The sequence below is a fragment of the Kogia breviceps genome, chromosome 2 (genome assembly GCF_026419965.1).
Source record: "Kogia breviceps isolate mKogBre1 chromosome 2, mKogBre1 haplotype 1, whole genome shotgun sequence".
NCBI lineage: Eukaryota > Metazoa > Chordata > Mammalia > Artiodactyla > Physeteridae > Kogia > Kogia breviceps.
The window spans coordinates 31774639-31797005 of record NC_081311.1 but is presented as its reverse complement, the minus strand read 5'-3'; the positions used below and the strand labels follow the sequence as shown (position 1 = coordinate 31797005).

Sequence of the window (22367 nt, the reverse complement as noted above, 5' to 3'; positions counted from 1 at the left end):
TGTGGGGATCCAGGCACTGGGATGCTGTGCTGAATAAGACCTACGTGGCCTCTGCCTCATGGAGCTTCCAGTTCCTAAGACTCCACAGTGACGGCTAAACTGAACCCACAGGTGCCTGGATGTTGGGGAGACAGCACAGTTCAGAGAGGCCTGTGTGGAAAGCCTTGGCTGCCCTTCTGGACCTTGTGAGGTCTTAGGCAAGAGAAGGAACTTCTTCCAGCCTCTGCCTGAATCTAGAAAGTGGAGAGAATACAGTTTACAATGACTGGACAATTTAAATCAGCACAACTGGTGCAAACTATGCTTCTAACTCTGCTTGGTGGGCATAGAATCACACCTGGGCCAGAGAGCTGGACAAAGGAACTTGAGCTGATGGCCCCTGCTCCCTCTGACTAGGCTGTCTGTGGATGGGCAAAGGCCAGTAAGGTCCTTTGTGACTCTTTTTGTTTGCTATGCATCCACTGATCACCAGCTCTCCCTCTGATGGACACGTTACTTCTTCAGAAGAATTGCTGAGACCTCCCGTCAGAGGGCGCTCTGGCCTAAGAGTCTGGGTCAGTCATGGTTCTCTGGTCATAAGCATCAAAACACACTCTTTTTAATTTAAGAAGAAAGGGAATTGGTGGGTTGAGTGTAGGGGAGCTCACAGAAAGAAGAGAGGGCAGGGACCCCAGCTCTGGGTTGCTCCTGAGGCTTCAGCAGCAAGGACTCCTAGACAGTCCTCTCAGGATATCCTCTCAGGGAAAACCAGCTCCGAAGTAGCTTGGCCCTTTTGCCCCTTGACCAGGACTCCAGTTCGAGGAAGAAGATCTGATTGGTATTGAGACAGACTGGGATCTGGGACCTGGGGCCCTTTGCTGCAGTGCTTGCACTTGGACAAAACTCTCCTCAAGCAACAAAATACAAAGAAACTATAAGGGACTAAAAATAACTGTGTGCATGTGCAGTTGGGGCAAATCATGAACAACAAGATACAAAAAGACCAAAAAATCCCAGCTGCCACTTCTGAGATGTCAGGAGTAGAAGCAGGGTACTGTGCATACACCCTGCACACGGCACCAGCAACGCGGTGGGCAGACCACCTAAGTCACCCTTCTGGCCTGACCCCTACCCTCGCCTCATACAAGGGATGAGCTCACCCCGCTCAGGGAGTGAGCAAGAGAACCTGTTACATGTTTTTGGTCCCTGGAGCTGCAGCAGGAGTCCCAGTAAAGCCTCGCCTGAATTTCTCGTCTGGCCTCTTATCAATTTCTGTTGATCAAAGAGTCCAAGGGCCCTGGTTGGTAACAGTCTGGTTTGGGTCATGTGCCCAAGGAGGACCCAGGCCTGGCTGGCAGTCTGCCCAACGTGGGTCCCTCCAATGTGAGACGAGATGGTTCTGCAAAGGGAACTTCGCATCATCACCCAAAAAAGAGGTTATGGGCGAAGTGAGGTTATCGGCTCACCTCCTCTGGAAGGTATCAGATCTGAGAATTATCACCTCAGAAACTGTAGAGGAGATGCCCTTAGCGGGTGAGAGCTTAGAGCTGCCAACCCTGCGATTCTCTAATCATTTGTGTTTAAACCTGTACAAGCCCGATCACACTGATAGTTTGCCAGGCCACAATTAGTTTAAAAAGCTGGTCTGTTCCAAACAATAGGTGGTCTTATTCTGGTTTTAAAATATCTTTATCTAAAATATCAGTAGGGGGGGCTTCCCTGGTGGTGCAGTGGTTGGGAGTCCGCCTGCCGATGCAGGGGACACAGGTTCGTGCCCCGGTCCGGGAAGATCCCACATGCTGCGGAGCGGCTGGGCCCGTGAGCCATGGCCGCTGAGCCTGCGCGTCCGGAGCCTGTGCTCCGCAACGGGAGAGGCCACAACAGTGACAGGCCAGCGTACCAAAAAAATAATAATAATAAAATTAAATTAAATTAAAATTAAATATCAGTAGGGAAGTAGTGATGAGGTAAAATGTGAAAACAAACAGAAGCATTCTGGTCATTTCCTGATCTATGAATGTCACACATGAGAATCGTTAGTGGGATCCACCGGATAGCTCTAGTTCATTTCATTCTTAATGTGAGTTGAGTTATGAGTTGTTTTGGCCAATGACATGTGAGGAGAAGTGATGTGTCACTCCTAGGCAGTCATAAGAGGCAGTGTAGGATTTGTCACACTCTCTTTCCCTCTGCCGCAGAAATCAGCAAGGCTCCAGGTAGCAGCTGTTCCATCAGCCTAGTCCTGACTGAGGATGGTGTAGAAGGGCTTCCAGACACCAGAGATGAACACGTAATATGAACAAGAGATAAGTCTTTCTTCTGTAAAGACCCTGACATGTGAGGGGTTTCTGTTGTTGTTGTGGCATAAGCTACCTTATCCTGACTGACACACAAAGCATTCATACCCCTGCACCACTGGGGCTCATCCTTTAGGTACTGGTGACTGCAAAAGGGCAGAAAAGTCATAAAACCTTGACACTCTACATATAGCACAAAACAGTTGCATGTGTTCAATAGTTTTGTATTAAGACTGAGTGTTATTGAAAACATGGTGCCATATTACCCTTCCCTGATATGACCCACAAAACTCCGAACACACCCTGAAGTCTCTTCATCTGCTCAACCTCAAAAGACTGTCCTTGATCAGACGGCGTCTCTGTCCTTGTGTTAGAAATGGACCCTGTATCAGCCAGGGCCCCCACAGGAAATGAGTGATGTACTCAACTAGCTATATTTAAGGGGACTTATTAAAACGACTATGTATAAAGGTTCCCCTTGGGGAATAATGCAGTACGAGGGTTAGACGGGCAGAGTATCATTCCCCCCTCCCCAGGTCTGAAGGGGCAAGTAAAAGGAGTGGCTGCCAGAGTCCAGAGAGAGAGCCCCCTTATAGGAGCCGTGACCTTCAGTTTTAGACATCACATGTGGTCCTCAGGCTCAAACCCAGGTGGAGAGAATTGCTGAGGGACAAATGGAAGATGTCTACCACATCTAGCACTGTTACAGCTGCAACCATCGCCACAATGTTCGTGTTGTCAGATTTCCAGACTGTTTGGGTCCGGGAAAGGGGACAACTTTGAAGCCCTCTTTAGCTTGGCTCATGACTTTCTGGGTCTAACAAGAAGCTCTGTTCTGGAGCCAGGCACTGGGTACTCACCAGAGAGTAGAAAGCCAGAGAGAGGGTCCCCTTTTTTTTATCTCCTCCCCAAGTTCTCGTGGTATTGGAGAAAATGATCACCAAGATCTTGTCTGAACTTATGATACAAACCCAGGACACATCAATAAATCCTCATTCTTTAATGAAACATTTCTTTCTAGATATATGTTAGCTCCTCTCCCCTTTCTCTTTGAAACTGACAACATTTCATGAAATGTACAATTACACAAAATAAAAAATACAATATATTTATAGATAATGCTCTAAACTGTTTTTCTTTTTAAAGAATCCTTCTAGGCATTTGGGATTATTTTTCGGAAGTTCCGTCTACAAAGGAAACTTGAAAAACATCTGCTGAAGCCAAAGGAACACTTGTTCGCACACTGGACAATAACAATACCACGAATTATCTGAGATTTATCAAATAGACCAGATCAATGGCAAACCCCAGTGTGATTTGCTAGTTAACAAGATTTTACAAATGATTTAACCAGGCTGAGTATTTCATGAGTAATATGAAACTTAACTTTAGAGGAAAATAGTCTGACAGTGAATCAATGCACAGCCTCATTTTCGTTTGGAGAAATTCCACAAGCTGAAATTAATTCTAGATCCTTACCCTGCCCTGGGATCCAGGTTCTAGCATCTAAAAGACCAGATTACACTAGAATTGGACCAGGCTGAAGACCCAGACCCCAAATATTTCATCAGGTCATCAAGATAATTCTCTGAACTGAAGCCAGTCTTCTTGGAGCTCTGTGACAGCCCCAAGGACAAAGCAGGCAGGGGTAATATCCCCTGGGATATGTGCAGGAAGGTCACCGGGCATTTGGAAGAGCCAAGGCAGGGGCCTGGGTCTTTCTGCTGAGAGGACTTTCTCTCGTGAAGCCAGCTGTGCGTTCGTTGCAGAACCTGCACTGTGCATACGATCTGTGAGTCTGAGTTTCCAGGGGAGTGGTCTGGCTAGCCCGAGCTGAATCAGAGCTTGTCTTTTCTGGGAATACGTCACTCACAGAAGGCCTAAATAAAGGTTTTCGTAAGAGTCCCATTGTTTCAAGTTGGCCACAGTTTGATAATTGTTGAAGTTGTGTTTTTGAAAATATTCATACTAGAGAGAGAAAAATAAGTACCATTGTTTCATGAGGGTGGCAAATACTGAGGCAGAGCTGACTCTGTTTCTGACTCCCTCTCACTTGTCCAGGGAATTCATTAATCTTATTCAGACTTCTAAAGGCTGAAACTACAGAATTTTCATGTTCTTGGAGAGAGAGCCTCACCAGTCACCGTATGCATCCTGATTTCAGTTTCAACTCTGAAGATCAGATGGGACAAAATAAAAGCCTCCAAAACACAAAAATCAGAGAAATGGAATCCACCCTAGGAGGCGGGTAAGGCCTGAACCAGTGACAAGCTGCTCTATGTGCTGAACCAAAGATCCCCCGGGAACAGGGGCTGTGATAGATCACAATATAAGAATGTAGGCTGAACCTCCATTCAGGGCCAAGAAAGGTCAAGAGAGAGCTTGGTGAAAGAAGACCCATAAAACACAGCGCAGGTCCAGAAGGGCCTACTCAGTCAAATCAGCGGGTCAGTATCTATCACACTGCATTGATTAAGGCTCTGACAGTTGATCCTTTACATTCGTACATATATACAGACATATATTATTATTAATAATATTTTGTGGTTTTTTTCTGTTTTAAGGAAAAAATAGTCCCATGCATTTCTTCTACCTTTCTTTGTATTCCTTTTTTTTTCATCTTTTTTTTTTTTTTTAAACTCCCAGCAATCATTTTAATTAGACATAGTCCTCTGGGGGTATATTCTGATCTTTAAAAAATACCACCTTTAATCTTTTGCAAATACTTTGTTTCAAATGAGGTTGAGTCATCCCAAAGGAATTCTGGTGCTTGGGAGCGATCTCGGCTCCCACCCAAAACCCTCTCGTGCGCCGTCCCGTGTTCGATACCAACCACACAGGACTTACAGTTATGTAAACATTATTTAAAAATTATTCCAACATAAATACTCTTTTAAAGCTAACATACCACAGCTCTTAGCTCATAATGCCCACAGATGCCTTAATGAAATGCCATTCAAAATTACCTCACTGTTTAATTTTGAAACCTGGAGGTTTCAAAATTATGTAAACAACATCCTCTACACTTCTCTAGGACAAGTGCCAAGTGTGGTGAATTCTGATTGAAGGTTGGTGACTGAGTGCTAGTGAGTCTCAGCAACGTCACCCATGCACTCTTGAACCCCACTGGTTTCAGGGAGTTAGTCACAGTAGACTTGTTCCACAAGGTGTTGATTCTTACATAACTTATAATTAACCAGTTTTCAATGATGTTAACCCCACGAGGGACCTGAATGGTCCCTCATAAGATGTCTTTGCACATCTTGCAAATGCAGTTTGAGTTGGTTGGCAAGAGTCAAGGTCAACCACAGCAAGTGCCTCCAAAGCTGGAGGCATAGATGTTCTCAGCCCATGGAATCCCGAGGCCACGTGGAGTCTTCTCCAAGTCAGCGAGGGCAGGAGGACAAGTCCGGATGTCTTCTTCTTGGCAGATTAGGGACTCTCACCAGCAAATGTTCTGCTGAGGTCACAGCAGATGCCTTAGTCCTCTAATGCAGTTAGGGATGGGGGAGCCCAACGTGGGCAGGGAGAGCCGATGATGCAGAGGAAAGGCTGGAGGTCTCCTTGCTACGTGACAGGGATCTTCACACACCAGCTCCCTCTGTGCACTGCTTACTGTGATGCCTTTTTTAGTCCTGACGCCCATAGTCTCAGGTTTCATGGGTGACGTGTCCCTGGCGGAGCGATAGCAAAAGTCTCCAGCCAAAGCTGTGAGGAACACATGCACTATGGCCAGGCTTTTATCCTCATCGCGCAGTGTAGACAGAAGATGACCCGAGTCTCCAGGACACGGCCACACTGCCTGACACCTATGGAAGCACATCCTGAAATAGAGGAAGGACCCACCCAAGAGTGGGCTTTTGCCTCATAGGAGCAAGGGACGAGGAGAATGCACAGGCATAGCTTGAATAGTCAGTGACGTCAAATCTTAATCTTTAAAACTCCATGATTGATAACATTGCAGCGGGAATCAAAGGAACATCTTCTCTCCTTGTTTTGGCTGAACTTCATCAGATACACACACCTCCAAGGCTAGATTTTGAGTTTTTGTTTGAGAATAATACTGCACACTGCTTTAGAGCAAATTCACAAGGTGCCATTGTTATAACAAAAACATTCTCATTTCCTGTTTTTCAAGAACAACATTATTTCTTCATGTGCAGGGCATCCTGGAACTTGGTGCTTGTGTACTGGGCCTGAAAGCCCTTCTTGTTGACGGTGTCATCCGTGTGGAATCGAATCATCAGAGAATCCCCTGCAGAGTAGATTTCTTCCAATGGCTGAGGGGAGGAGAAAGGAAAACCAGAGGGACTTTAAGCCAGTTGGCTGTGGTTGGAGTTTAAAATAAGGAGAATGAGACAAAACTTTACACAAAGACATAGGGTGGCTGATGATGCCACGAGGCATCCCTGGCACCAGAGGCTCTGAAGGGCAACAAAACAAGCTCCTTGGCAAAGGAAAGCTTTTCAAATTCTGCTCCAGAGAGCACCCCCGCCCCCTGCCCCAGCCCTGCTTTTCCAAAGACAATCTGAAATGCGTAGCTCATATAGAATCTGTTATTTATTAAGTGCATAGATTAATTAAGTGCACTTCTCTAAGCACTTTCAGATCTCATCTCATGTAAACTTTACAACAACTTTATAAGGCAGGTTCTATCTCTATTTTATACTTGAGGAAACTGAGATGAGACTCAAGTTCACACAACTAGATAGGCTGCAAGCTCAGGTTTTTCTCACTGTAAAGTGTATACCATGAATCACCCAGTTCTAGGGTCACCACTGTGATGTGTCTTCCAGGAGACCTAAGACAAAGACCATTGTTGAGGTCTATGTCCCGTCCAAGGACAAAACATGGGATGGAGTCACTACATTAGTCAGAAAGGTTTTGCCAGATGGCGGATGAAGGGGAGCCAGGTTCTGAGGCTGCTGTCTGCCAGATTCTAACGGAACCAAACTGGGCTTCCCGTACATTTCACTGCTCAGGACCCTCCAAGGTTTTCCTCTGCACGTGGACCCCACAGTTTGACAGACTTTAGCTCTCAGAGGCACCGCATCAGCTAAGTCACACTTCGGCATCCTTTCTTCTTTGGAGGGTGAGAAAAGATGAAGGGAAATTATTCAAAGACTCATGCAAATGCCAGTTGGAGGTTCTGTTTAGCACAAGCACTAATGACTCCAAAACGATTTAATGTAAGTCCAGCCAGTTGCAAATAAGCTTGTGTGATCAGCCCTGGAGGTGGAGGAAAGGAGAGAGCTGGGGGCCCAGTGTGGGCAGTGCCCAGCGCGGTACAGCCAGAGAGGGCCCAGGACACTGAACTGGCTGGTCCACACACTTTCACTGAGCACCAACTACATGCCAGGCCCTATTTCAGGCGCTGGGGAAACAGTAATCAAAACAGGCCTGCCCTGTTCTGAGGAGGTGGCCCAGGAAAGAGGTGATAATGAGAAAAATGATCATGACCTTGAGCATAACTAATATGTTTGGAGTAAAAGAGTGATTCATAATTTTCACAGGCATTTGGTTTTATTGGGAGAGAGAATTGTGAATATGTAAAATATGCAAAAGTTTAATTAAAAAAAATTTTTTAAGCCTGAAGGCTAAAGAAAAATAGGGGTGGGTGGGTAGTGGGGCGGGGAGAGATGAACCCTTTGCAAAACTAGGCAGTCCTAAAAAGGACTTGCTCTTAGCTAGCTGACCTCGGTATCAGGTCCCTGGTACCTCCCAACCTCCTCTGCGACTACCCTCCAGTTTCCCTCTTTGCTCCAGCAGAGCAGGCCTCCTGGCTGGTGCTATAAGCGGCAGGGACTCTGACGCACGTGTGTCTGACCCAACAGCTCCACGGCCCGCCTCCCCCGCATCCCCAGGACTCACCCCGGAGCCGCAGAAGCGGCCGAGCCTGGGCGCCGTGCTGTCGTAGCCGTCGTACGCTTCCATGTAGTCGTAGCCACAGTCGGCCTCCTTCTCGACCTCAAATGTCCGGAATATCAACTCCACGCCATAGCCGTCCTCCGCCACGATGACCCAGTCGCAGCGGGCCTGGCTCGGGTAATTGTTGTCCCCAAACTGGGCATGGGAATAGAGCTCTTTGGTCTGCACTTCGGCCTTCAGCCTGCCCCCGCACTCTAGAGCGGAGAGAGAAGCGCGATGCCCCCTCCGCACAGAGAGCGCACGCTCCGCGCCCCCTCTTACCGGCCCCCAGTTTCTCTTCACACCCTCCGTACAGACCAGTTTTCTCCACAAAGCCTGGTGTGTGCCCTGCGCGAAGGGCCGGGAAAGTTTCATCAGCCCATTTTACAGAGGAGTAAAAGAGATCCAGGAGTTTCAGGGCTCACTGGGGAGTCCAAATTGACCCTTACGTACAAACCAGGGTCCTGTGTTCCCAGATTGGGCCATACGTAGGCCTCAGGGAACACCGGGGCATGCTACTGACAAAAGCCTTTTTCTCACTCCAGTTATGGAGATCTGGGACCAATGGATGATTTGCCCGCCTGGTCGCTGGGATGGGATGGATCTTTACCACTTTACTGACTGGAAGCGCTAGAAGCATCTGAAAAGGGCTCACACTTGCCCGGCCGGCTTACTGTAATTTGTTATTTTTCCAGCAGAGGGCACCAAAAGCACATCAAAACTGCTGGTGAGCACTTAAACCTGAAACCTCAGAGTAGACCTGGCTGGAGCCTGCATTTGAGAGCCTAACTATAGGCCAGCTTTGAAACCCCTGTGAGTGTTAACAGGCGAGCTGCGCCTTGTACTTTGGACTTGTATTCTGTAGCCTTGGCTTTTGCGTTTTTTCACTGGGACGATAACTCTGGTTGGCCTGAGTCCCATCCTACCATGTGTCTAGGCTGCTAGAGACCACATAATAAAAATGTGTAAATGAGAGGTATGGGAAATTAGAAAGCAATAGAAATTCTGAAGGCAAATTCCTCCACAGCAGGTCCTCAATGTGCTCCAGGCCTCCTCCCGCTGGCGTGGCTTCCACACTGTCTGGTAACATTCCCCAGCCCAGCTGGAGTTCCATGTCCAGCCGGGCCCCAGTCCTGTCCGACTGCCAACTCTTTTTTTTTTTTTTTTTTTGCGGTACGCGGGCCTCTCACTGTTGTGGCCTCTCCCTTTGCGGAGCACAGGCTCCGGACGCGCATGCTCAGCGGCCATGGCTCACGGGCCCAGCCGCTCCGCGGCATGTGGGATCCTCCCGTACCGGGGCACGAACCCGCGTCCCCTGCATCGGCAGGCGGACTCGCAACCACTGCGCCACCAGGGAAGCCCCGACTGCCAACTCTTAATCCCATGTGTGCTCTAGCTTAGAATTTCTTCCAGGTCTGATCTGTCTTTGGGAAATTTCAAATTCTTGAGACGTGGCTGGCAAGGAAATGGGCACTTAGCAGGGCAGGATGCCTTCCATCCATCCTGCCAGATCCCATTCTTCCATTCTTCTCTCCATTCTTCCCCACCTGCTCTGGGCCCCTAGAGGCAGACCTCTGGCTCTACATGGATGAGCCCTTTGCCTTCAAGATCCAGCCACAGGGAGCATCAGCAGATCAGAGGAGGGAGGGGAGAGGTCAGGGCATTAGTCCCAGGCCCCCTCCTTGCCTGGTCCTCGCTCCTGCTGGGGGGCCCTCTGTTTGCCCCCCTCTATCTCTAGGCTCCAGGAACCGTTCCCTCCTCTGTTATCCAGGCCGGGGGTAGTAACAGCCTTGCAACCTAGCCCTGGTTGCTGCACTGTCCCCATGGTGTCCTCACAGCCTGCCCACCCCTCTGTAAACAGTCCCTTATTAAATTCTCCTCAAATAACGATTCTACCTGCGTGTGCCCCCATTGCCTGCAGGGACAAGAGGGTGACGTCACTAGTTAGGGGCTTTTAAACTTCACCGAGGAAGTGACAATGCAGTCGTGAACAGTGGGGAGTTTTCTCCCAGGCACGGGCCAGCCAGACGGAGAAGGTGCTGGCTGTCATTTTGTCTCACCTGATTCCTGTTTTCTGGTTCTGGGAAAAAACTGGGAGGAGGGGCCGTTAAAGGGCTCAGAAAACCTCGCGGTGATCATCAGCACGATCTCAGACTCTGAGTGGGCTGCACGGTCACCGCTTTGCCAGAGGGCCAGGATCAGAGCGTCAAAGTTGCTTCAGGGGTTCTAGTCCCAGGTTGTATCCTTTAAATGGCTACAGAGCAGAGCCAATGTTCTTACTGACTTGCTTCCGTTTAATACAGTAAATAATGGAAGTTATATGCATAAACATTTTCCTCCAAAGGGCTGAATAAAGTTATTTATTTCAAGTGAGGAAAACTAATGGGGAACAAAAACACTTTTCATTTTCTGGAACTGGTCCTTGGAGGGTACAAAGGGCTACTCTCCACCACTCAGCACCCAGACTCAGGGTTTCACAGACCAGCAAAATTACAAGTACAGTTTTAAAGGTGGGGTGGGGGGGCGGTGGGAGGAAGAAAGAAACGTGGCGCCGCCAAAGGGTTGCCCTTTTAAAAGGTTGAAGAAAACAACAACCTTTCCCCCAATGGTTGCCCATGTTTCTTTTTTTTTTTTTTTTTTTTTTTTTTGCGGTACGCGGGCCTCTCACTGTTGTGGCCTCTCCCGTTGCGGAGCACAGGCTCCGGCCGCGCAGGCTCAGCGGCCACGGCTCACGGGCCCAGCCGCTCCGCGGCACGTGGGACCTTCCCGGACCGGGGCACGAACCCCTGTCCCCTGCATCGGCAGGCGGATTCTCAACCACTGCGCCACCAGGGAAGCCCACCCATGTTTCATTTTAAAAGGGACATGTTATCATACACTGCTCATCCCCCATAGTCAGAATTAAAGGTGGTCCTTTCCCTGCCTTCATCACCCATCTATCTCCGGTCCACGTGGGGGTCAGCTGAAGGCCAGGCTCCCAGCCCACGCACCTGTGCTGTGCATGGCTTGGAATCCTCTCCTCTGCACCGAGGCGTCCGAATAAAACCGGAGGAACAGGCTGCTGCCGGAAGCCACCACGGGGTCTGGCTTCTTGCTGCCGCAGAAACGGCCGAGGACCGGGGCCAGGCTGTCGGGCCCATCGTGCAGCTCCAGGTGGTCATAGGCACATTCCTCGTGCTGCTCGATCTCAAACTCGTTAAACGCCTGGGGATGGAAGAGCAGAAAGTGAGGCAAGGTCACTTCAGCCGGGGCGGTTCCCCCTCTCCGGCGGTGGGACACGCACCTGCCCAGCCAGCTGTGCAGGCGGCACGGAGCCCGTGGTGATGGCGGCCACATCTGTTGAGAAGGTCTCCAGCTGGCCCCTCTCTTAGTCCCCAGAACAACCCTATGAGCTGTTGCTACCATGACCACTGTGCGGATAAGATGGCCGGGGTCAGGGGGTTTTCAGTGCTTGTTGGTGTCTGTGCTCCTTCTGGCACATCCTGCAGCTCCTCCCTCAACCATGAGAGCAGCAGGGACCGAGGTGCTCACCCCGAGCCAGGGGCTATTTTAAATGCTTTGTAAGTACTAATCCTCAGAACCCTGTGAGGTGTCTACCATGATAACCTCCACCTTACAGATGAGGAAACTGAGGCGCAGGGCTGTCGGATAACTTGCCCAAGGTCACCCACTGGCAGAGTTGGGTCATGACCAGGAAGTCAAGGAGCCCTTGCCCTTAACCTCCGCACTGCACTGTGTGAATGAGGCTTCAGGGAGTGCACGCTACTCCACGTCATTGTCCTGAGAGTGGCTGGCTAGAGTTGAATATTTTTTTCCATGCAGAGCCCTGCATTTTCTCACTCAATTCTGATAATACTGTAAGGGAAGAGCTACTATTATCCCCAGTGTGCAGAAGGGGAAACTGAGTCTTAGGAAAGTTAAGTGGCTTGCCCACGTTCAAACAGCTAGAGAAGGATGGAGCTGAACTTGACCCCCAGCCAGCCTGACTCCAGGCCACACTCCTAACCATCACCAGGCCATACTGCCTCCTTCCTCCCTGTTCCCCCAAGACCGTCCCCTGAAGCAGGCCAGGGCAACCCCATAATTCCAGGCTGTAAAGCAGGCTCTGCAGCCCCAAATGTAGGGCCTCTCAGGCGCTGGGCACATGACTGGCCCATGGCCTGCCCATGGCTACGAGGGGGATGGGACAAGGTGAGAGGGGACGGTTTAACTGAAGACTTGGACCAAATGACAGAGAGGGAGAGAGAACATTAGCTGGGGGTTGGAAGGGATCTCAATTCACAAGAAGGGGCCCGGGGTGACAGAGCAGAGATGGAGGTAGAGAGGGAGAAATAGAGGGGCCGTAGGCTTTCGTAAGAATGGCACGCACATTTTGTGTTTGAGCTTTGAAATGGGCAAAGCTCTTCACACTTACAGGAAGGGAGGTGGGGCCGGAGAGTTGGGGTAGAGACGGTGGGCAGGAGTAGGAAGGGGAGGCTGGTGGGACCAGGGTAGGCAATGCAATGGGAGGGTGACGGTGGGCCCGGGAGACGGGGCGCTCCCCAAAAGTCCATAGGGACACCCTGTGGCTACCCCTGTGCAGTCGAACACTAGCTTCCTGGTAAGTATTCAGTCCCCACTCTGGTAGCAAAAAGGCAGAGCACGATCAGTATACCCACCATCCACTTCCCAAGGAAGTATTTAACAACTAGCGCATATGTATGTGCCTCAGATAAATTGGAGGCCTGGGTTCACTCTGGCCACTGTGATCGGTTGCTTTATTTCCTCAGTACTGTAGAGAACAGGAAAAGATGTTTGGGGCAGTTACTAAAATCTTGTGGCCCTGCCAGGGAAGCGCCGCTACCAGTTGTGCAAATTGTGCGTTCCCAGCCCCAGGGCGCGCCATTCCCCCCCCCCCCCCCCACCGCCTTCAGAGATTTGTGTTGCCATGGCGATCATCTTCCAGCAGGCGGCAGCCTTTCTCTAATGCACTCGCTTTACTTCACCCTCGCCCAGATTCAAGGCTGTTCTGACTGACCCAGGAGAGTAGCCGAAAGCATTTCCTACACGGACAGCCATGCATATGAGGTGCCCACACGGGCACCTGTGGTCAGGGGCCCTGCCTTCACCCCTCGAGGCCCCAGGTCTGCACCCGTGCCCAGCCTGGGCGCCCATTCATCCACCTGTCCTCCTCACTGCTCTTGCCAGTAAAGACCCACGCAAGTCCCTGGGCGCTCGTCTATTTATCACCACCTTCTCCTTTGTCCTCTCCCCTTCTCCCTGCATTATTGGTCCATAATTCAGGGGGACATCCATATACATTCTGAAGAGCTTAGCTATCTCCAGAGTTAGAATGACCCATTTAAAAACTGTTGGTCTGCTGGAATACAACAACCTCTCCAGAAGGCAAGAGGGTTTGTTTTACACGCCACGATCTGGGAGTCCCTGGTGGCTGAGAAGCAAGACTTGTAGGAAAAACTCATTTCTCTTTTGAAATAACTGAGCAGGGTGCGCAGACCACCACAATCATATGCATGGATGGGACTTGAAAGAAAGGCTTGGAAGATATACATTTTTTTTTTTTTTTTTTTTTGCGGTATGCGGGCCTCTCACCGTTGTGGCCTCTCCCGTTGCGGAGCACAGGCTCCGGACGCACAGGCTCAGCGGCCATGGCTCACGGGCTTAGTTGCTCCGAAGATATACATTTTTAATTCAAGAGAGAATTAGCATACATAACTTAACCTCCTATTGTTAACTGGAAAAAATGTAAGTTGTAGAAGAATATGAATAATAGAATCCACTTGAGAAACGTGAGGAAGCAAAAGGATATATATTTTTTCCTGTGCATACACACACAGAAATTTCTGCAAGAATTCACAAGAAAATCTTCAGAGAACTCATTCCTAGAGTGAGCATGGGGGTCTGGAAACTTGATTTCCACTTTCCAACCCTCTGACTGACTACATTTTTTTTTTTAACCTTGAGAATGTTTCTTGGTTTTGTTTGTTTGGGGTTTTTTTTTTGGAAAATATTGTAACTGGAAACTATTGAATCTCAAACGGCGCTTCAGACCTGTGTGACGGGTGCCAGGTCATATTGACACCACTGTGAACAGGTGCTATTTACAGAGCTTTTCTCACCCACCACCCTGGGTGGAGGGCTTCGGGTGCCTCCTCTCTTTTAATCTGCACAACAGCCCGGAGAGGTAGGTTTCATTAGCAGCTCCATGTTCCAGATAACAAAACTGAGTCCTGAAAATGTTGAGTAACCTCCCCAAGTTGCAGAGCTGGGAAGAGGCAGAGCAGAGGCTGAGACCCGTGTCAGCCTGATAGCGAAGTCCGTGTTGTCCATAAACTTTGAAAATAACTCACAAGTTTCACTCTGTGGCCCGCAGTTGAAGAGATGTTCCAGGTACACTCCCTCCGGCTTGGGTACTTGTCAGGCCAGTTGGGGCTCACCAGGGTCCCCTCTGCACTGCTGATCTTGTGCACACAGCCAGCTGGGGGTGACAGGGAGGGACACAGAAGAGAGAGAGAGAGGTAATTCATTTGTGGGCAGCAGAAGAGGCATTCCGGAATAGTCTCCTCCCTGACCTCTTGTCACATGGTCATAATATGTGAGGGCAGGGTTTGGCCTGAATAAAGGGTCCCCCAGCTCAGAGATCTGCTGATTTATTTGGCTTTGCTGCCTTCCTGGAGCCAGCTCACCTTTCTTACTATCGCTATTCTCATTGTGATTGTCTCTGGAAATATGGTAGAGTTAGTGGCTGAGACCACAGGCCCTGGGGTCAGGTGGCCCTCAGTTCAAGTCCTGATACCATAACCTACAAGCTGTGGGACTCTGAGGCTTGATGTCCTTTTTGGTAAAAGGGGTGCCAACATTGTAGCGGGGATGCATGGATTAAATGAGATAATGCATGTGAAATGCTCAGTAAGTGCTAACAAAGATCTCCGTCACTGTGCCTTCTGTCTTTCAGTTTCCAAAGCAATTTCAATTGGAGGCTACAGATGCTGGCCTGGTTACCATGCTATTTGCAAAGAGCGGTCCCACGACTTGCTTAGTAAGTAGCATTTTGGCCAATAGCTAGAATTTGTCTCTATCTGTTTTGAGCACTTTGATTGCATCCTTTCATTTAATCCTTCCCACCTTCTAATTGAGAAAATAAGCTGAGAGATGGCAAGTGACCTGTTGGTCGGGGGTAGAGCCAGGCCTGCCTTTGCTCTTGCTGATTAGGAAATAGAGGGCGCTGAGGAGGTATCACTGCTGTCTCTGCCCTGTGGCTTCAGGCTGAGGCAGCTGGAGGTTGAGGGTGGGTAAGAGGGAGAGGCGGCTGCACAGAGGTTCCCCCTCATTGCTGCCTCTGCTGCGCGGCCCCACAGAGAACGGGCGCCAACGGCGGCAGCAGCACTGATGTGGGATGTTCGCTGCCGCACTCCCTGCCACCCTGCGGGAATGTATATCACCTGATAGGAGCTTAGCGGCGTTATATCCCTCCTGGCCGCCCCCACACCACAGGGGCTAGACAAAGTTTTTCTTAAGTTCCAGAATGACAGTTCCTTCCAAGTTCTTCCTACCTCTCAACCCAACCTGTGACCTCCTGTGTCCGGGTCACAGCACTGGGCTTGAGGGTGGGCTTCTGAAGATGTCTAAGCTCATTCTTTTTTTTTTTTTTTTTTTTTGTGGTATGCGGGCCTCCACTGTTGTGGCCTCTCCCGTCGCGGAGCACAGGCTCCGGACGCGCATGCTCAGTGGCCATGGCTCACGGGCCCAGCCGCTCCGCGGCACGTGGGATCTTCCCGGACCGGGGCACGAACCCGCGTCCCCTGCATCGGCAGGCGGACTCTCAACCACTGCGCCACCAGGGAAGCCCTAAGCTCATTCTTTAACCTTCCGGGGAGGCCCTGACCAGTCTCTGTGGCGCCCCAGCCAGTATCTCCTAATTCCGAAAATATTTATCCCAGAACAGGGGTGTGAGGACTTCACATCGTCCCTCACCCTGATGAGCGTGCAGGGCTCTGTGGTGGGGACACGGCCTGGAGGCCTGTGTGTTCATCGAGATGCTCAAACTCCCTTTGCAGGATGGGGTAAGCACATGGGAAGGCCTTTCCCAGAGTGACTGGACGCGAAAAGCCGTCTGGCTCTGAAGGACTCCCAGTAGTGAAAGCAGCAGGGACAAAGTCTTCCCCCAATTCTATTTTACTATTAGACCTGCAAATGGTAAATATGATTATGACATAGATGGCTGGTATCTATCGACATCTCAAGTGCTTAATATGTGTCAGCCTGTCTGAAATACTTTCTAAGCATGCTCTCGTTTAACCCTCACAAAAACTTTAAGAAGGAGGTATGTTTAGTCCATTTGAAACAGAAGAGGACACTGAAGCTCAGAGAGGTTAACTAAATCGCCCAAGGTCACACAGCCGGTAAGTAGCAGAGCCAAGATTTAAACCTAGGTGGTCTGATTCTGGAGCCTGGCGTTTAACCCCTTTGCAATAATAACTGTAGGAGAACACTCAAGGGCCCCTACAAGCTTCCTGAAGGAGTGACTGCCCTGGCGAAAATCACTCTTGAGCAAGAAGGTGGGAGGAGGAAGGCAGAAGCTGAGCCTCAGTTCGGGGCTTGCTAGACCTGGAAGAAGCACCCCACGCTCTCACTCTTCCGCATGTGCACATTCGGGCAGCCAAGGCGAGCCTCCCCGCTCCCTCCACCCCGGCCACGGTCCAGCCTCACCCTCTTTGCAGTCCTGCCGGTTCTCATGGAGCCGGTAGCCGTTCCTGCACCTGCACAGGTAGCTCCCGAAGGTGTTGACACATTCGTGCTGGCACCCGCCGTTGTCCTTGGCGCACTCGTCCTTGTCTGCGGAGATCAACGGACCCTCCTAAGAGGAACCGCTAACTTGGGAACGTCCCTCACAGCCCAGAACCCAGCTCAAAAGGAGCCTCCACCAGGGAGCCTCCCTGATTGTCCCAACTCTGATTATCCTTCCACGGGGCCGAGGGTGGGGCAGCATTCCTTGGATACTACGTGGCCCTGGTGTATATTGAATTCCACATGCTCCTAAAGCACTTTAATATACATTAAAGTATAGGTTCGCCCCTCCTGCTCCCCACCCAAACCAAGGAGCTCCTTAAAGGATAGGCTAGTATTAATAATAATATTAACAATAATAAAAATAACCACCGTGCACTGAGTATTTACCCTGTGATGGACACTAATCACTCTATTATACCCTCTGTATTATCTAAGTTAATGCTCACACAACTTTAGGAGGGAGGTGCCTATGCCCCCATTTTACAGGTAGGAAAACTGAGGCTGAGAACGTTAACGTGCCCAAGGTTACTCAGTGAGCAAGCAGTCTGTGTGACCAGAGGCCTGGGCTGTTACTCCATGGTCCCACGCCTCCTACTGCCTGTGGAGCAGGTAAGCGTGCGAGCCTTGGGCCAGGCGGCCCAGTGCCAGCCCTGCTCCTCCACTTCCAGCTGTTGTGACCTTGGAGAGCCCTTGACTCCTGTGCCTCAGTTGCCTTACCTGTAAAGTGAAGTCCATTAGGGTGTCCTTACCTCACTGGATTGTTGAGAGGAGGAAACGAATTAGTACAGGGAAAGCACTTAGAACAACGTCGAGCACCAAGTCAGTGTTAGTTTTTATTTATTATTATGGATGGACTCAGATGTTAGCTGCTGTTGTCGTTATGGATCTTGTAGCTCAAGCTGGCACAGTATGCAGTCCTCTCCTAAGCCAGCTTCCTTCCCTGTTAACCGAGGACCAACCTCCATCCCCGGCGCTCCCAACAGGATAACTTCAAGGGTCAGGGACATCTCCCTCCTCTCTGTACCCTCTGCCCACTGCAGGTAATGTGTCACTGAACACTTGGTGCTTTAGTTTTGCCCTCTGATTCTATGAGGACAACTAAGAATCCTTAAAGAGCCCGTAAAAAATAAAGAGATGGGCTTCCCTGGTGGCGCAGTGGTTGAGAGTCTGCCTGCCAATGCAGGGGACATGGGTTCGTGCCCCGGGCTGGGAAGATCCCACATGCCGCGGAGCAGCTAGGCCCGTGACCCATGGCCGCTGAGCCTGCGCGTCCGGAGCCGGTGCTCCGCAAAGGGAGAGGCCACAACAGTGAGGGGCCCGCGTACCACAAAAAAAAAAAGAGATGAAGACCACCCAACACTTCAGTTCTGGAACCACAGGCTAGAAAGAGGCAAGGAAGGCTCCTCCCCAAGCCCTCTGGGGGAGTACAGCCGTGCGCACACCTCGGCTCCAGAACTCTGGCCTCCAGAGCTGTGAGAGACATTTTTTGTTGTTTTGAGCCACCTGGTTTGTGGTCGTTTGTTTTGGTAGCCCTGCAATAACATAGCCACCACGCTATAAAACCCGGACCGAGGCAGAGACACTGTGAGGGCCGGGGCAGCGGGCAGAGAGGGGCGGGCGGGTGCCCCGAGGCTGGGAGCCCACAAAGCCGTGTTGCCCTCAGCCTGTGGTCTTGCCCCCAGACCCGCACACCTGAGAAGAAGTGGGCCCTGAAGCCGCGTTTGGAGACCGTGTTGTCGGACTTGAACTCCACGCGCATGTTGTTGCTCTGCGAGGTGATGACCTCGGGCGTCTCGGAGCCACAGAACTTGCCGTGCAGCCCGGCGTCAGGGGACAGGCCGCTGCGCACCTCCACGAAGTCGTACTTACACACCTGCAAGGGGGAGCCATGGGGGGAGCCGCCCGGTGCCCTCAAGTCCCTGCCGCAGACCCTGGCGCATGGCAGGGCTGCCTTCCTCAGAGCTGCACCCTACCAGGTGGGCAGTCGAGCTCTGTCAGACCCAGCGGGAGGGTCCTCTTGACTCTTACTGGGATCCCTCCAGCCCAAGGTGCAGACAGGGGGGCACGCCTGACTAGCTGTCCAGCTGTAGGGCTCTGCCTGGGTCTCTGCTGGCTGACTTGATCATCCCATGACCACCGCCCAAGGGAGGGAATGGGCTGTTTATGCCACCCTGTTCCCCAGCTGCATCTCACCGCCTCCATTCCTCCCAGCTGGACGCTAAGCCCCAGACTCCTACCCCAGGGGACGTACCTGTCCTGACCACCTCGCACCCCCCGCCCCCAAGACCCGCCTCCTCCTCTCTTGTCCTGATTCTCCTCGGATTTATCAGTGACGAGAGGACCAAAGCCCTCCATCTGCAGAGGGTGTGCCGCTGAAACTGCCTCACCAAACAGCCCCCAGATTCCGCCCAGCTACAATCCCACAACCCTGGGAGGCCACCTCCCCGCCTGCTGAGCCCCTCGCCAGTTTTCAGCCCTGGGCCACATCCCAACACGATCCCCAGTCAATTGGAGTGCAGAAACATACATCATTGCCTTCCAGTTCAAACACTTCAAACTGAAGGGAGATCCGGTACTGAGCGGGGGCCACCACTTGCCAGACACAGTTTTTGTTTGTAGGATACTCCTTTGGCCACCCAGGACTGGTGATGGTTCCATTCAGCTTGGTAATGAAACCTCCACAGGCCACTGCACGGGAGGGAGGGGGGGGAAAGCAAGATTCATCTGGTTTTATTTCCAAGTGACTGCAATTTCCCCCAAGCAGCAATAAGCCCTGCTGTTCTTTATAACAACAACAATAACAACAACAAAGAGACCATCTGAACTGATTAATTCAGCCTCCTTTCTTCTAGTCTGTTTCAACTGAGGATTTGGAGGGATGGAGTGGAGGACAAGTCTACAGCTTTTTTAAAAAAAAGACGATGCGTTTGTGCTTACCTCTCACTCAGTGGCATAGCTGGGGACTTCACATGGCTTGGACCAAGGATCACACACACGCTTGTAGCTGCCCAGAGTTTCAAGATTTAGAAATGTTTGCACCAAGCTATGCAATGTCCCTGGCTTCCATGAACAAGCAGAGTCATTCAGGTGGGCAAGGAAAACACCACCAGCCAGGTAGCAATGGAATGAACGCAATACGCTATTCGTTGAGTCACACCGAAGTGCTCATACTTAGTCTCTGCTTTTGTTTGCTACCTTAATAATTATATGAATTTCACCCAGTCACAGAAGAAAATGAACCATGGTTCCACCTGCACTGTTGCTGGGGTGGAGTCCGGTAAAGTCATCTCACATTGGTGGCTTCATCGAGTTGCTTTTCCCTCCAGGAAGGAGGTGGCTCAGCCCCACAGCTGTCCATTGTTACTTCACAGCCAAGCAGCTGTCCCACCTTCATCTGCCCCCCTTCTCCTAAGACTTGTCCCCCATCCCCTCTCACTCCAGCTTGGCAGGTCCAACACCAACCTTCGCACGCCTTCTTGTCAGAGGCCAGCTCGTAGCCAGGATCACACACACACTTGTAGCTGCCTGGAGTGTTCACACAGCGCTGTTCACACCCGCCGTGATCTGGCCAGGAACATTCGTCCACCTCTGTTGGGGAGGAAGGTGACCATGGTTAAGTCAGCACAAAGCTGCCGGGTCTGTTCCCCGTCGCTTTGCACATCCCGGGATTCCCTCTAAGAGAAAGAGCGACTCCTGGTGACCACCTTCCAAGGAGTCCCCTGTCCACGTCTCAGAAACCAGCAGCAGCCACAGCGGCGAGTGGGATCTTGACAACACACAAGACTAACTTGTTAGCCAGAAGCAGGGCTCCTCTGAGAGGAGACCGGGCTGGTATAACTTCATTCTTCGCAGGGTTCAGTCAGCAGTATTTGCGATCTTAGAAAATCTCCAAGCTTTCATACCAAAGACGATCAATTTCAATGCCGTAAAACTGGGGATCCCCCAGAAATGCGGAACGTCTCAGGACACTAAGCAAAGGGTAAGGACAAAGGGACACATTCCTAGATGAAGATGTATAAGTATTCTCCAGCGATAGAACCAGAAGCTGTGATTTAGCATTTTTTATCACTAATCTGAAGAGGTGATCTTCAAGGTTACAGAAGACGCTGGCTCTTAGGTGAGCCGATGCCTCTAGGAGAAACTACGGGAAGAGGCCGCAGAGAGACTGAGTTAGCAGGGGAGTTACAAGGGATTCGGCACCGACAAGTGTCCAATGATGTGTCTGGGGCAATTAAATAGCAGCGAGCAGGACACTGTCCAGAGGGAGAACGTGGGACTCATTGGAGAATCTCCCCGGACATGTCAGACCATGCACCACTAAAGAAAAGAAAAACCCAGTCCATTGGGCTTCTCCAAGAAGAGTATCAGAAGTAAAAGGAAAAAAATCATTCTTTTCTGCTGCCAAGTTGTGGTACATTTATCCCTAAAGAGCCTGCAGGTTGTAGCCTAACAGAGCTGCAGAGTCTAATGAAAGGACAACTAGACACAGAGACATCTTCAAACAACAACAACAAAAGCCCAACCTAGGAAGAAGAAAGGTTTGGAGAGTGGGTGGAAGTGTTGGTTCCTAACGCCAGGGAAGGTAAGAACAGAGCAAGGACAGAATTCACGAAATCTCGAGAGACCTCGCATTACACATAAAATAAATGAGGACATTTTCAAGTTGGTAAAGACTTGAAAAGATCCCCAGTCCTGCCACCTCAGCAAGGATCCATTTCTGGTAGGTGGCTTTTCAGACCCTGCTGGAAAACACCTAGAGATGGGAATCTTACTGTTTTTAAAGGTATTTCTTGTCCTTTGAAATTTGAATTGTTAATAACTCTGACTCCTTGCAACTTCCAACCCAATGGTCCAGCAGAAAATGCAAACCTTTCAACCACCATATCTCCTCTTTCCAACTCAAATAAACTTCAACTCAAATAAGCACATTTCCTTCCAATCTCCCTGATCCATGATGCACAAAATACTCATCAACCTGGTGGCTCATCACTGGGTGCAGGATAGTTTGTAAATATCCCATCATTTCATATAGTGAGGAGTAAACTTAGGTAACTCTAGAGTGATGTGTTCTTGGGCTCAACAAAAGCTTAAATAAGTTGGTCAGTAGGGGAGACTGGGTTTAGGAGACACGCTCTAGACAAGGAGTTGAAGTTGTCCATAGCTTCAAATAAGTATAAGTATTAAGTTCGCTAAAGTAGTAACAATCCTGCAATTATTTACTACTTTACAGTAGGCAAAGTACTTTCTTTGACATTCGATAAAAAGTATAAAAGGAGGAGAATCAATAACAATGAGGAACAGAAAAAGTCCAGTCTTTAGAGTGAGCCAGACAGACCTGGGTTGGATTCACCAGGGGATCTTCCTTCAATAAACTGGATGATTTGACCTTTCTGA

General features: G+C 50.2%; 1 protein-coding gene across 1 annotated transcript in view; it reads right to left on the bottom strand.

The window, feature by feature from the left end:
- Nucleotides 1-6421: 6421 nt before the first annotated feature.
- TLL2 (tolloid like 2) overlaps nucleotides 6422-22367 on the bottom strand; it is a 137119-nt gene continuing 121173 nt past the window's right edge. Inside the window, exons 14-21 of the mRNA XM_059054488.2 lie at nucleotides 20436-20561; nucleotides 19501-19661; nucleotides 18666-18846; nucleotides 16893-17018; nucleotides 14534-14661; nucleotides 11174-11387; nucleotides 8148-8398; nucleotides 6422-6556 (exon numbers count right to left, since the gene is read on the bottom strand). Of these exons, the coding sequence (XP_058910471.1) occupies nucleotides 6422-6556; nucleotides 8148-8398; nucleotides 11174-11387; nucleotides 14534-14661; nucleotides 16893-17018; nucleotides 18666-18846; nucleotides 19501-19661; nucleotides 20436-20561 (1322 nt within the window). The remainder of the gene's footprint in view (nucleotides 6557-8147; nucleotides 8399-11173; nucleotides 11388-14533; nucleotides 14662-16892; nucleotides 17019-18665; nucleotides 18847-19500; nucleotides 19662-20435; nucleotides 20562-22367) is intronic.